General features: G+C 38.6%; 1 protein-coding gene across 6 annotated transcripts in view; it reads left to right on the forward strand.

Annotated features, from left to right (window-relative positions):
- LOC133530297 (E3 ubiquitin-protein ligase RNF123-like) overlaps positions 1-15,036 on the forward strand; it is a 66,773-nt gene that overhangs the window by 40,591 nt on the left and 11,146 nt on the right. For 4 of the 6 annotated variants that reach the window (XR_009801286.1, XR_009801287.1, XR_009801283.1 and 1 more), the window contains 13 exons: positions 343-461; positions 2,584-2,631; positions 5,407-5,516; positions 5,736-5,855; positions 6,726-6,832; positions 7,753-7,866; positions 8,162-8,250; positions 9,756-9,876; positions 10,152-10,299; positions 11,529-11,625; positions 12,482-12,573; positions 13,340-13,489; positions 14,579-14,670. Coding sequence is in view for 1 of the 6 variants with exons in the window: in XM_061868193.1 (XP_061724177.1) it covers positions 343-461; positions 2,584-2,631; positions 5,407-5,516; positions 5,736-5,855; positions 6,726-6,832; positions 7,753-7,866; positions 8,162-8,250; positions 9,771-9,876; positions 10,152-10,299; positions 11,529-11,625; positions 12,482-12,573; positions 13,340-13,489; positions 14,579-14,670 (1,392 nt within the window). In the remaining 5 variants the exon portion in view is untranslated. The remainder of the gene's footprint in view (positions 1-342; positions 462-2,583; positions 2,632-5,406; positions 5,517-5,735; positions 5,856-6,725; positions 6,833-7,752; positions 7,867-8,161; positions 8,251-9,755; positions 9,877-10,151; positions 10,300-11,528; positions 11,626-12,481; positions 12,574-13,339; positions 13,490-14,578; positions 14,671-15,036) is intronic. The other 2 variants (XR_009801285.1, XM_061868193.1) reach the window with 1 other exon arrangement.

The following is a 15,036-nucleotide window of genomic DNA, read 5'->3' on the forward strand; positions in this document are numbered from 1 at the left end:
TACAAAACCGTCTGTCAATTTTTGCTGGGGAGGGGCACGTCAAATGTATGGCTATATATAGGATCGCCTGCGCTCGCAGTGTTCCAGATAAGAAAAAAATCCCTTAATATATGCCTACCTGTAAGGCGTGCGATTGTGCGTAACGTACCTACAAATAGCCATGTCAGATAATCGTCAGTCCATACAATAAGTACGACGTGAGTATGACCGTTGGCCGAGGTTTTCGACAGAGGGGTAAGCTCTTAAAGGCGCTGGTTAAATGCTCTTAGGGTATAAATATATGGCTTTGATTCATTGAATGTATTCGATTTTCAACAGATATTTTTTTATTTGTACATACAGATTCGACAACTTCCTAAACGTCAAGTGTCCAGATGAAGAAGTCCTCAAAACCGTTGTCCGGAACCCGTGGTGGCAGAAGCCAACTCCTGTTCACGGGGAGACGGATCCTCGGATAGCTGGTAAGTATACCTACATAAATATAAATAAATAAATAAATATTATAGGACATTATTACACAAATTGACTAAGTCCCACAGTAAGCTCAATAAGGCTTGTGTTGAGGGTACTTAGACAACGATATATATAATATATAAATATTTATAAATACTTAAATACATAGAAAACACCCATGACTCAGGAACAAATATCTATGCTCATCACACGAATAAATGCCCTTACCAGGATTTGAACCCGGGACCATCAGCTTCGTAGGCAGGGTCACTACCCACTAGGCCAAACCGGTCGTCATATCACTAAATCATCGCATCAGCCAAAATAGGGTAAAGGCACCAGTAGTCAGCCTTATAACGCATTTTTAAAGTTTGTACTCTCGACGTTTCTACAGGATTAGTCGGATAAATAAACGCATGACATGGTTAGATCAAGTGTTTATTATAGTTTTAAAACAAAGTATGTCAAAAAATAACAATCCTCTTTATAATATCTATAATTAAGATTAAACAAAAAATGGCACTTTTCTCCAGTAGTCAGCCTCTAAAATCCAGTAAGCAGCCTTTGTGTAACCAGTACTCAGCCTTTATAAACTATTAATAACAATGAAATAAAAAAACACTATTATTTGTATTAAAGTTAACGATATTATAATATTTATCATTCCTAGATAGGAAGCTAGAGTATAGGTAGGTCTAGGTACCTATACTCTTATAAGTACAATTCTCATGCCACGAAATTTGTAGGCCATAGGTGCTTCAAATTATTCTTGCAAACTAATAAACACTGTATTTATCTTCTTATTTTTTATTCATGAATCTGTTTATTTAATAGAATTCATTATTTTTAAAATCGGTTTAAATGCTGGTGAAACCCGTGCAGGGGTCCGTTAGATATTGGAATATTTCTCAACAAAAGTATGTATACACTTTTGAACCTTATTTAAATGAGTTAAAGTTCATAATATTTGGCAGCGACGTACCAAGGAAGATAATGGCTGAGTACTGGATCCGTGAACCCCAGTGGTCAGTCGCATTAAAACGTTATTTCAAATGCGGCTGACTACTGGGTTTTACTTTAAATTGACTGAGACATGCCTAACTAAATTTGAAAATGTACATGTAACTGTCCTAACGGTTGTATTGGATCGAAAATAAAAAAAAATAACTAATAACCCGAAAGTCAGCCGCGGGAGGCTGGGCACTGGATTTTTTGTAAAAAAGTGGTATCCAGTGGTCAACCTCCTCAATTTATAAGTTAAATATTGATATTTATATTTAAATATAATGCAATTTAATAGATAAACTAACCAATAAACCCATCATTAACAAAAAACAGTAACTTTTTATATTAAAACATATTTTTTCTCACGCGTTAAAAGAACACCACGTGCAGTAAAAAATATGGCGGACATGACACTCCAGCTCTCGTCAGCAAACATCACCTTTATGAATGAGTATATTTCCTCTCCCCGATACCTCACCGCACCTGCTGCGTTACGTATTAACGAATAAGGAATCAGAGCTCCTATTTGACTACACGCGATTTGTTTAATCGAATATACCAGATATTTATGACCAATAAACGACTTAAAAGGCTGACTACTGGTCCCTGGCTGGCCACTGGTGCTGTTACCCTACATCTAATGCTGGACATGGATTTTCCTCAAGGATATTCACAACCCGGTCGTTTTATCTTTGTCTTTTCGTCTTTTGTGACACCATTCAGCAGGCCAAAATTTCTACTCCACCAATAATGGTGACTACATCTATCTCTTGGAGGATTTAACAACTGGTGACGCCTCTTGTCTGTAATTTTCTGTACAAAACAGTCTGCCAATTTTTGAGGGAGAGGGGCACGTCAAATGTATGGTACATATGAACATTGGCCGACGTTTTCGACAGAGGGGTAACCTCTTAAAGGCGACACCGCTTGTGAAATCCTCCAAGTTCTATCTAGTTAATTTTCCATTTACCTGCTCGAAGAGATGGAAGATATCATTATATCTATCTCAAATTCTGTAAATTGTATTTTAATCGCGTGTACTTACAATAATGTGATTACTACCACTACATGAATCTGTTTATAATAAATAATAACACCTACCTACAATCAAATTTAAAATTTCAGAAATGGCAGAAACAGGCACCATTGCACGTCCCAACCCTTTCCCGGGAGGTAATGTTCAATTAAATCCTTTCCACGATTTCGTTTATAATACGACAAGAGAGAGAGTGGAAATTAAATAAAGAGGAAATAAAATACTTTTCAGTTCCACACCAACTGGTAAAGGCCCTCTTGATTGTTAAAAAAACTAATGAGAAAGTTGCATTTTATCCACGTGTGGGGCAAAGTAATCATATGCAAAGGGTCTAGCAAGCTAAGCTAAGAAGATTGGCCCCCGCAAGGGATTTGGTTGTAATTTGAGGTGCAGTAGTGGCAGGTCCTAAGAACACTGTATGCGTAATATCAGCCTTCGATCTTCTTTTGTTTCAGACTTATCCACGAAAATGTCAAAAAATCAAGGTAATTTTTAAACTGTTATTGCAGCTAAACCAAGCAAGCCAGAGCAACCAAATAAATTTAGAATTAAGGAGCATAAAATGGGATTCATAATGCATATTTTTACAGACATTCATTTCCTTGAACTTGGATGAAAAAAATAATGTAATTTTTTTCTGCTCCATTTTTTTGCCACTTTTCGCGGAGACACAACTATCAAAAAAATTACGTGATAAGCCACATTTGTTAACTACGTATCCATTTAAAAACATTTTGAAAAATCATGGTGCGTCATATTAAAAAAAAAACAATTACGAACATAAAGTCGAAAATATTTGGGCTCCACATACCAGTGCAAATGTCTAAGGAGCTCTTTCTGAAATCCTTACCATACGACATTTTTCTTACGGACGAAAATATTGCCCGTAAGAGAAAATGTGAATATTGTAGAATCGAATTTAGTTATACTTGGGACGATGAAGAGAAATGACCCTGTAAAAATGGAAGAATTGTATTGTTCTGTTTGCTGTATCGAGTTATTTGTTAATATGGAATGGTAATAAAAAATGTTTTTGTCAATGACTTTACATCCAATACTTTTATGTACCCACTTCGTTTCTTATTTGCATATTTAAAAAAAAATTAAATAATACCTAAAGCAATCAATTTTTGCAGCGTTCTTTATCACTTTTTTAGTTCCATTTGTTTTGCATAAACATATATTACAACATTTACACCTTCTTTCAGATACATATTATTAAAATTGCATAAGAAATAGCTAGATAATGTGTCAATTAATTATTTCATAATGAACGAAAGAGGAAGTTATACTACAGACACATTTGCCACTAGATAGTAGGTACTACTCTATTGATATAATATGATATAGTAAACATATCTTCGTAATTGTTTTTTTTTTTGACATGACGCACCATGAATTTTCAAAATGTTTTTAAATGGACACGTAGTTAACAATTGTGGCTTATCAAGTAATTTTTTTTATAGTTATGTCTCCGCGAGAAGTGGCAAAAAAATGGAGCAGAAAAAAAACATAATTTTTTTCATCCAAGTTCAAGGAAATGAATGTCTGTAAAAATATGCATTATGAACCCCATTTTATGCTCCTTAATTCTGAATTTATTTGGTTGCTCTCGCTTGCTTGGTTTAGCTGCAATAACAGTTAAAAAATTACCTTGATTTTTTGACATTTTCGTGGATAAGTCTGAAACAAAAGAAGATCGAAGGCGGATATTACGCATACAGTTTTCTTAGGACCTGCCACTACTGCACCTCAAATTACAACCAAATCCCTTGCGGGGGCCAATCTTCTTAGCTTAGCTTGCTAGACCCTTTTGAGTAGTTTCCTTATGATAGCTAGTAGAATTTACTTTGAAATGATGATTTTGAATGATATTTTTTTTGTTACGTTCATTTGGGTTTGATTTAATTTAATTTTTTTTTTTGGTATTTCATAGTAGTAGCAGTAGTAGTTTCCTCGCGTTTTGGTGTGGTGAAATTTTTTGTGTTTCACTCAGAGGCAAAGTTCATTTAACCCTCATGGCTTGAAACCCTCGCAACGCTCTAGTTTCCTCTACTCGAACCACTCACTACGCTCGTGGTTCAATTTTGGAATCTTACGCTAGCTCGGGTATCAATATTAGCACGAGCGGTTAAACAACAACTTTGCTCCCTTGTAAAAAAAAATAACTACTATAGTTGGCAATAGCAGAGGTTTTGTCAAATTATGTATCAAAACAATCAAACATTGTTGCATTCAAGGACACAAGACACCCTTATGTGGCATACTAAGATAGTTTAATAGCTGTTTGCAACCTACATGTTAATGCAGCATAAAACATATTGTTGTCCAATCAATTTCTACTCTGATGGTTGTCGTTGAGATTCAAGATGGCGAACACGTCTCTAGAATATTTTTTTGTGTTTTGCTCATTCATGTAGTTTAAAGTGTAATATTGATAGCTTATTATGCAGTGAACTATCGTAGAAGTGTGCAGCTAATGAAAAACTAATCTTGAAACGCGTTTAACCCTATTTTAATCAACACCCGGCAATCCATCGTGGCTTTTAGTAAAGTCCAGCTATCTCTTTACTAAAAGCAACTACCGAACAACGTCATGCTCTACGAGCACACTTAAAACTTACAACATAACTTGACATTGGCAAAATCATCATAGATTTGATGGAAGCCATATTTTAAAAGAAGAAGAAAAAGAATTTCTACTCTTTCTTGTCGGCCTGGAACTAAAAGCAACTACCGAACAACGTCATGCTCTACGAGCACACTTAAAACTTACAACATAACTTGACATTGGCAAAATCATCATAGATTTGATGGAAGCCATATTTTAAAAGAAGAAGAAAAAGAATTTCTACTCTTTCTTGTCGGCCTGGAACTTCAGAACTTTTGATAATTTCCATTACAATTTACAGAAACTAAAAACGAATACATCACTTCTTTTGAAGACATTAAGAAAGAAACGCAGTATAAGGAAGACTGTAATAAAATCACCAAAGCTGTCGCGCCTTTAGAACAGATCCAGGTATGTACCTTAGATTAGCATGATTAGGATTATGCATTGCAAAACTATATTAATATTGCATTTTTAACAGTATATTATTAATATTGCACTTGCAACCCCTCTATATTGTGTAGGTATTGGAGGTGTCCATGGAGGTGGTTTTGGGTCCTAAAAAAATATACTGCATTACCCCGCCTTAAGCTGGATGATATTAATGATGATCGATCCTTTCCTCCACAGCTGGAGTTCCTCCTAATGCTGCTGGATAACTCGGACGGCACGAACATGGTTCCTTCGACGAGGAAGATTTTCATGGAGAAGTTCCGAAGATACATCATGGACAACTGTATTTTGGACATGGTGATTTTACCTGACTTTAAAAACCTGTTGAAAAACTATTTACACTGGCACCTTGAAATTAAAAAAAGCGAAGTTTTTTTTTTTTCTTAGAACGGTCCTGAAAATACCGTAATTTTCAAATAAAAATGGAGCTGGATGGGACATGATGCCAGGCAGAGTGATGGCAGGTGGGCCAAAATGTAAACGGAATGGTGCCTGCTTTCAGACGTCCGTTGGCTCGTTGAATGGACGACATTCGGAAGATTGCGGGTCAGGATGAGATTAGCTCAGCAGTGGGCGATAACAGGCTGATATGATGATGATGATGATTCTGAGAATTGCCGAATCAACAAATTAGCAAACTTAAGCAGTTGCTTATTAGCAAACTTAAGCAGTTGCTTATTACCAAACTAAGGCAGTTGTTTATTATCAAATTTGGCAGTTGCTTATTAGCAGACGTAGGCAGTTGCTTGTTAGCAAACTCAATCAGTTGCTTATTAGCAAACTCAATCAGTTGCTTATTAGCAAACTCAATCAGTTGCTTATTAGCAAACTCAATCAATTGCTTATTAGCAAACTCAAGCAGTTGCTTATTAGGAGAGCGACTCGAATTCAACAACTCGTTATGGTTTTGAACTGGTTTTGATGTGCCTTGATTTCGTTTTCGTGATTAGCTCATATTATTAATGGCTTAAACATTCTTTCTGGGGTAATCCATTAGATTTGATCGGTTCCTGAGATGTTGCTTCCCCTCTACTTACATTTCTTCATTGGGTTCTGATTCTGAGTCGTCACGACCCCTAAGATCCTCTAAGGCGCAGAACTCACGTAACCAAATTTAAACATGGATAAATTTAATTTCTGAAATACCTAAATACTTGTGTTATACAGAGGCTGTTCAACATATCGCGCAACTCGCCTGCCATCTCGTGGTGCTGCCATGCACGGCTGTTGTCTGCCGTGCTTAAGCTGTGGGAGGAGAAGCCGCTGGGTCAAACGTAAGAATACCCACTGGGTTAACCACCGATATTAATATACGTACATAGGCCTTCTACAGAGGATGCTTTTCTTATTGAGCAACATGCCTGACATCTCGTGGTGCTGCCCCACTCGGCTGTTGTCTGCCATGCCTAAGCTGTGGATGGAGAAGTCGCTGGGCCAAACGTTAGCATTACACCTAAGAACCACCCCACACTATCGTCTCCCGAGCGTCGGCATCTAGTCAACTCTATGGCTGCTGCTCGACGCAACATTGGCGCAACTGCGCGGCGATGCCATTTTCCATAGCGCTGACTAGATGCCAACGCTCAAAAGACGCTAGTGTGGGGTGGCCCTAAAGTCTGCACTTCAGCTGCGAGGATTTGTAGGAGAGCCTCTCTTGCCATATCCCTGCGACACGATGCAAAGTTGCACGTGCGTATAGAAGATCGGTCGCATTTTGCTAAGCTTTACATCCGATGTCGGATCCGCTGAGCGGGCCCCAAACTAGGACTGGTACCCGGACCAATCCCGGACCCAGACTAAACCTGGTTCCCTGGTCTGTTTGACGCCATACGTTTTGTGGTGACTGGATTGTCTAATAGGTACAGTTGCCATCAGAAATATCGGAGTGGCCGAGGCGCTCAAAAATATCTGAACACGCGCTCTAACGGCTTGAAAATACAGGCATGTTCAGATATTTGTGAGCATATTGGCAGCTCCGATGTATCTGATGGCGACTGTACGATTAAGCAATTTTGTCGTTAAAAATCGGTTTTCCAATGACACTTTACCAGTGTGATAACCTGTGTGCATACGACTTTCCTTACATTGCTCGATCGAATACTTAAATTCCTTGTACTCTGTAGTTGGTATTGTATCGAATATTGCATGCAAGTTCTAACGCCGCTTCATTTGAGGCTTTGTTTAATTTCCCCAGCAACACTTCCGTTCCTCCTTACACCCCTCCCAAGTCGTTCATCGATGGAGAACTGGACTACTACAACGTCGATCGGCTGGGTGGCGTGCTGCCGTTTCTAGTGAGAACCTTACGGTACACTATTTATTGTATTTTATTCATAAAAATAGCTGCCATATAACATTGGGGAATAAAGTGTATAAAACTTACTACTAAACCTCGTGAACCCTTTGGCTCCGCCGTTTTGAAAGATGTCCTAAACCTGAATCCCTGAGGCTACTCAATTCACGACTCGAGAATTGGTTTGGGAATGCTATCTGTAAAGGAAAACGGCCGTACATTCTAAATAATCATAATAATTATCTTTGCGCTCGCACCGTTAATTGCCTAGGTATTTAATATTATAATAATACCCAATTATTTTCCTCAGACAAGAACTAATAAATGTATTGGGAGAAGAAAATCCGTTCGTGCAAAGCTTCGAGCCCACTTACAACAGGGGCGGAGGGATTGACATGGGTAATTATTTATTCTACTACTTCTACTTCACTAGCTCAGTGAACCAAAAAGCATCTAGGCCTCCAACACGAGAGAATACCACGCCATTTCGAGGGCGGACAGGTCTTTTAGGACTTCGTCACTCCATCGGTATCTGGGACGTTCGGACGGACGTTTTCCACCCGGGTGCCATACGCTCTTCTCACAGCACGATCTTCTCCCATCCTCTCATGTGGCTTTAATCTCGCCAATTATATTGGGCACCGCCATCTGCTCCTCTAGGTCCCTGTTCTTACTAATTAATTTATTTGCTGAATCACTGATAGCCTACCGGTAAGAACGTGTGACATTCAATCCAGAGAGTTTTTCGGAACTTATATACCTCATGTGCGTAGGTAGGTACAGACACCCCTTGATATACCTACGATATTAACAAGGCAGGGAGTCTTATGCATTCGAGTTCGTGCTTCTATTGCGTTGTCTCTACCTTGTTAAGAGTGGCCAATTACTATGGAGGGGCTAGGGGCCAGTAGCTATAGCAGGCAGAAAGCCAGGACAACGTGAGGAAGATAATAATGATTTTACAACTAATTTATTTAGAACTAGTAGTATTACTGCTAGTACTATAAACGTACGAGTAAGAACGACACTATGTATAGAGCCACTGAAACATGAGTGTTTTCATTAGGGATGGCACGAATATTCGCATTCGTATATACGAATATTTGCATCATTTTAAACATTATAATTGACATTCGTATTCTCATCAAATGAAGCGAATGTTTTGCGAATGCGAATGTACGCAGGACGTTGTCCTGTCTCGTCGACTCGCGTATGGGCTGTGTGTGCAAGCTGTTTTCAAGTAAGGCATTTTGACCAGATGTCAGCATTTTTCAACACTTTATAACATCCTTTTCTATGAACTAACAGATTTTTTTCTAATTAGGAATGATAATAACAACTTAATTTTCCCTAACATTCGTATTCGCATTCGCATTCGGACATTCGTATCTTGGACATTCGGATTCGCATGCGCATTCGCGAATGTGAGGATGCAACATTTCTGACATCCCTGGTTTTAATCCCATTAAAAATGTAATGACTCAACCGAGGCCAGTTCCATCCATCATTAATGCAGTACTGGGGTTCCAAAAACTTCAAATTTATTATTAATATAGCAGTTTTACGTGTTACCATGCATTTTGTATAAGTGGAACGATTCTTATGTTTTCAATACTTGAAACAATAGACAAAATAGAATGCCTACTAAAACGCTTAAAAAATTGGTACAACTCATAAACTTCACAATTGTACAACGACATATAATTATGTTTGTTATAATGGTAACTAGATTGTCCGAGTTTAAGGCTTCTATATACGTTGCAATAAACCGCATATGATTATCTTAATAATTTCCTTTTTCAAATGCCGCCATGATGCAAATCGCAGCGATTATCAGTGACGTTTAGTACCAATACCTTGACGAGAGAATAGGATAGCTTAAAGCTCCATGTCATTAAAAGTAGATACGCTTATCGCAGGTGTAAGCGAGATGGGCGCAGGCTCTCCCGGTTTAGCAACACTGCCTCAAGTAATTTCTTCGATGGCTCGCTTTATGCACGCTACGCTACCGCCGATTCCAAACAGGTAGATATTGTAGGAAATCCTAATTAGATTTCTGTCTTTTAAAGGTGCTTCTTTTTGAAGTTCAAAAAACACGAAAAACGAATTTTTAGCGTTCCGGGCCGTCCGAAATCTCCGCATTCGATAAAGATCAGTTTACGTTCCTGAGACAGAATTCGTACAGTTCGAATCCCCTCTATTCTTATTTTAAATACGGTCTTTCTCTCTCATATTAAAGTTTATCTCGGTTGTATCTTCAACTACTTACTGCTCATATTCATATATCATTATATTCTCAGATCTATAGGAGAAACAGCTTTGGCGCTTAAGGGCGCCCGCTCCATGATGCCTGGAGCTGGCTCCATCAATGTCAGGACAGGGTATCTTCGGCTCCTAGATGGACTGCTGGCGTTGTATCATGGCTCAGCCATCAAACATGCTGAGAAGGTAAAGGAATTAGGACTAGTAAAGTTCCGATCACTACACGGCTAGAATGAGGAGCTTGGTTTATTAACATCAGAGAAGAGTGTCTTCGACTCTTAGTTGAACTGCTGGTATAGCTACTGCTAGTAGCTACCTATATGCTACTGAACCATCAAATGTTGTTTTAATATTATGGTTAGACCCCTTATACATGATTAACCGGTATTAAGAAATCCGCTGAGATACTCGCAAGCTCTAGGCTGCTACGAATATGTATCGCAAGTAGCTGGTAAATATTGAAAATTTTGAATAGAAGCCTGTAGTTACCTTTACATTTCAGTTTAGTTTTATGGTTGACAAGTAATTTTAAACCTGATCTGCATATTTTCTAATTTATCGAATGGATAAATATATTAGATGTAGAATGTGGATAAATACTTAAATACTCGTACATAGAAAACATTGATAACTCAGTAACAAATAAATATTATAGGGACATTCTTACACAAATTGACTAACAAAATTCCACGATTAGCAAATAAGGCTTGTGTTGTGGGTACTCGGACAACAACATACAGGATGATTTCGGGGTCGTGGAGCAAGAGAATTATACATCGTACAGAATTCAAAGACGACCGAGAAGTAGATGGAATCCCAAAGCAAACGAAGTGTATATCACGTTAGGGTATTTAAAGGAGGTATTTAGTAACCAAGCTGTGACTTTCTGGCAATAGTGATTGTAGAATGTGGGGCGCAGAGTACCGAAAGGGCACTACTCTTTATTGTATAAATAGCAAGCGGTTATGATATTTATTCAATCGGTTGTACTAATTGCACCTGCTTAGTCGGAAATATGTAGAAAATCACATGCGGTTTGTTGCATGGTCTTTGTGGCTTTTAATAGATAATGGAAAACCTATGCTACTGTCTCAAAGATAAAGAATGTACCTACTACAACCACAAATGACACCAAAGGAAGAAAAATGGGGGTTGTATATGGTGATTAAATCATTCCATACTCTGCACCTCACTTGTGTTTAGACACCTCTCATTATTTATCAGTCGTATAAAGTCAAACCAAGATAAGTTGACAACGATTTTGATAGCCCAGACGGTGCACCCTTTATTTTAAACGCCAAACTTCTATGAAATTTTGACTTTTACTTGACACTTGCACCATCTGGGCTATCAAAATTGCTGCCAACTTATCTTCGTCAGACTCAAAACTACTATTTATAAACGGTTGTTTGCAGCTATGCGAGCTAAGAGACAACCAGCAAGACATGGCAGATTGTCTCCACGACATCGAGCACCGAATCGCAGACTTAACCAGCGAATTGCAAGCTGCAGGTACAATTTATTATAGGCTACACCACACCGATGATTAAGACGATTAGAGTCGACCGCTTCCCCGTACAAACGTAGTCCTTCCCCATTTTCCTCCCTAGACATTTGATTATGGTAAGAGTTAGTGTGGTGTACATCAATTGGCGTAATAGTTATTTGTGTCCCAAGGGAGGAAAAGTAGGAAATTGCGTGCCGCGTGTAAAATTGTTACCCAAGCCGAAGACGAGGGTGGCAAACACGCGGGATGGAATGTCCTATGTTTCCTCCCGTGGTGCGCATACAATTTTCTAAATTTTTTTCAAGTAAAAATATTTTTCCCTTATCATAGGTGTTCCTATGTACTTATGAAAATATGACGTTTATAATGACACTGCTTCACTCTCGTTCTATTAGGTTAGTTAGGTAAGACGGATTCTAATCACAGCTCAGAGTAACTAGAGTCAGAAGAAGATAAGCTTGCAACGATTTGACAGCCCAGACACTTAATGTGTTATTTTAAACGTCAAACTTCTATGAAATTATGACGTTTACAACACGTGCACAGGCTGGGCCCCAAAAAATCGCTGCCAACGTAGCTTGGTCTGACTCCACACATTTGCGTGTCATATGTGGGACTTACCTATTTCTCAACTCATCATCCTGCTTATAATATTTGAATATTTCTCTCGACTTCTACAGAATTCCATCTTCATATCCTGTCATAATTACAATTGTGTCGACTATTCAAAATGTTCGCAAATCGGTCCAGCCGTTTTCATGAAATCGGGAAGCATATCACTATAACAGATTCCGACTAATTGAAAACCTTATCCTTCGAAATTTTTAACCTCATTTCTACAACACATGGTTTACATTTCAGAGAAAGGTAACATTTCCGAATCAGACATATCAAAAAAGGAATTGACAGAGAAAATACTTCAAGAACTCGAAAGATCCAAAAGTGTCTACGAGGTAATTGAATACAATACAACTAGAATTGTGAATGATGTTTCCTTCCACATACTTTAAGTATTGAGTATCGGGATCCGTCCTACTCTTTCTTAGTCTTTGACAAAGGAAAATACTTTGTGGCATTTCGTCTGTCTTCACAAATAGGAGACCCTTCGAGCAACCCCGGCTTCCGACACGTCGGAAGGGAGGAGCCTAAGCGATATCTTACCGTACAAATCTTTTTGCTTCACTCACTAGGTACATACAAAATTCAATCTACAACGACACACATACATAGAAAATGACACACGTCAAAGACAAATCTTGCACACCTCGATCTCTTTTTGTGTACGGACGAGTCACAACATGCACCGCCATAGGCACAGTTGTACCAATGCTTTGGCAGAGGGGAAATACTATGAATGCCGTCTCCCTTCCCTGTGTTGCAAGAAGAGGAGACCGATCGGTCCTCTGCGTTCACCAACGACGGTACTTTAGTTTTTCCGGGTCAGTAACTCAGTATCAATTTCTCGATATTATTAAAAGGATTCTGGTGGTACCACTTAAGGTCTACTGATATGGGTCGTATTTATCCGTTGTTTTAGCTTATTATTGGAATATACAATTGTTGGTATGAAAATCGGTCCAGGAAATCTAAAGCATCCGGCATTAACATTACTTTTGGCTTGATCCTTTGCGTGGTTAGTGTTCATGTTACTTTCAGCCAATAAGCTTCCTATACAATAGTTATAGCTTCTAGAAGAATTAAAGTACCGATGGTTTCCAGGAGAAGCTAAAAGCTGGAGCGCTGCAAATGGCGTGGGTGATCGGGGCTGTCTGGACACAGAGCCGACAAGCTGACTTGGCCAAGCACTTCGCGGGCACGTTGCACTCTATGCGGCTTGCTTCTGACACAGAGTATGCTGCTCACACCCAGGTTAATATTTACATTGTTTCTTATAGAAATAATGTCACATTCATTCGTAATGTCTGGCAAGTTTTAACGGCAAAATAGCTAACAATTACAAACCAGGCTTACGCACCACGCCTCGTCTAATAGTACATTGCTATACGAGTAGAGGCCAGGAAACGAAGGATTGTAGGCCAAGTAAATATAAACATAATAGATATAAGATGTGTAGAAATAAGTTTGAAATTGTGACCTGTAATACCTTTTTACCAATAAATTATATCTATGTCTATAGAGAGATACGTGGCCGGCAAACCCGTTTTTCGCCGAGATTTGTATAGTGCTTTTCTCAAACTTGCAATGAAAAAAAGCAGTCAATTTGTTTTATTCGTAGGTTTACACGGGTAAAAACAAATTACGAATCTATTGATGGTTGAATGGTTGAAAAGAAGTTTGCTTTACAGGGCTAGGTGTGTAAGGCCTTATGAATTTACTTTACATATCATCTTCACTCATCGCACCGGATTTGTAGTATTTCCGGACCTAAATTAGGGAAGTAAGTTGTGTCATCCTTTCATTGCAAGTTTGAGTAAAATAATCTTCCTGGAGCCTGATACAGAGTTTACAACTTCTTACGGTTTTGATCTTATTTTTATACGACTTTGAAGATCGGACACGCTGATAGGTGTATGCGAAATGAAGTGAAAGTCATGCGTGAGAGGCGCGCCAATCACTAAGACGATCGCTAAGATCATATGAAAACCATAACCAATTGTAAACTAGAATCGGCCTCCTAGTCGACCCGGCATTCTTGACACGGCTCGTTGGAGAGCCTGAGGTCAACTCGGCAAGATGTGGAACTAAATTTCAGCGTCATTCAAAGATTGAGATTCTGAACTTCATGCTTTTTTTCTTGTCTGTTTATAATTGGACCATTCTCTGATAATATGTCTGCGGGTGAATCTAACTGCCACGACTCTTTTCATTCATTCTATGACCGAAATTCATTCAGTCATCAGTGTAATCAGTCACCTTTACTTAAAATAGTAGTGTTTCTATCATATAAACTTGTTTTTAGCATGCAATCGACTATGAATAACACAATTGTCATTAAAGGTGGCCAGTAAGGAGATTCTTCCAGGGAAGAGCTCTCTACTCGGAAGCTACGCGTCTCTACAGCTCGAATACACAGACAGCTCCAGTAATAGGTAAACACAAGGATTAACAGCTGTATAGTCACAACAGTCTAACTAGACATTGATACACAAATAAGAAAAGCTTATCCTCACTTTTTAGATAGGTACATGGCACACCAATAAGCGGGTATCTCGCTCGTTTCTTCATAGAACGTGCATAATGTGGAATGAGTTACCTCCTAGGGTTATTTCCTAGATTTTCGACGACCGGTTTGGCCTAGTGGGTAGTGACCCTGCCTACGAAGCTGATGGTCCCGGGTTCAAATCCTGGTAAGGGCATTTATTCGTGTGATGAGCATGGATATTTGTTCCTGAGTCTTGGGTGTTTTCTATGTATTTAAGTATTTATAAATATTTATATATTATATATATCGTTGT

Source organism: Cydia pomonella, chromosome 22, assembly GCF_033807575.1.
Source record: "Cydia pomonella isolate Wapato2018A chromosome 22, ilCydPomo1, whole genome shotgun sequence".
Taxonomy (NCBI): domain Eukaryota; kingdom Metazoa; phylum Arthropoda; class Insecta; order Lepidoptera; family Tortricidae; genus Cydia; species Cydia pomonella.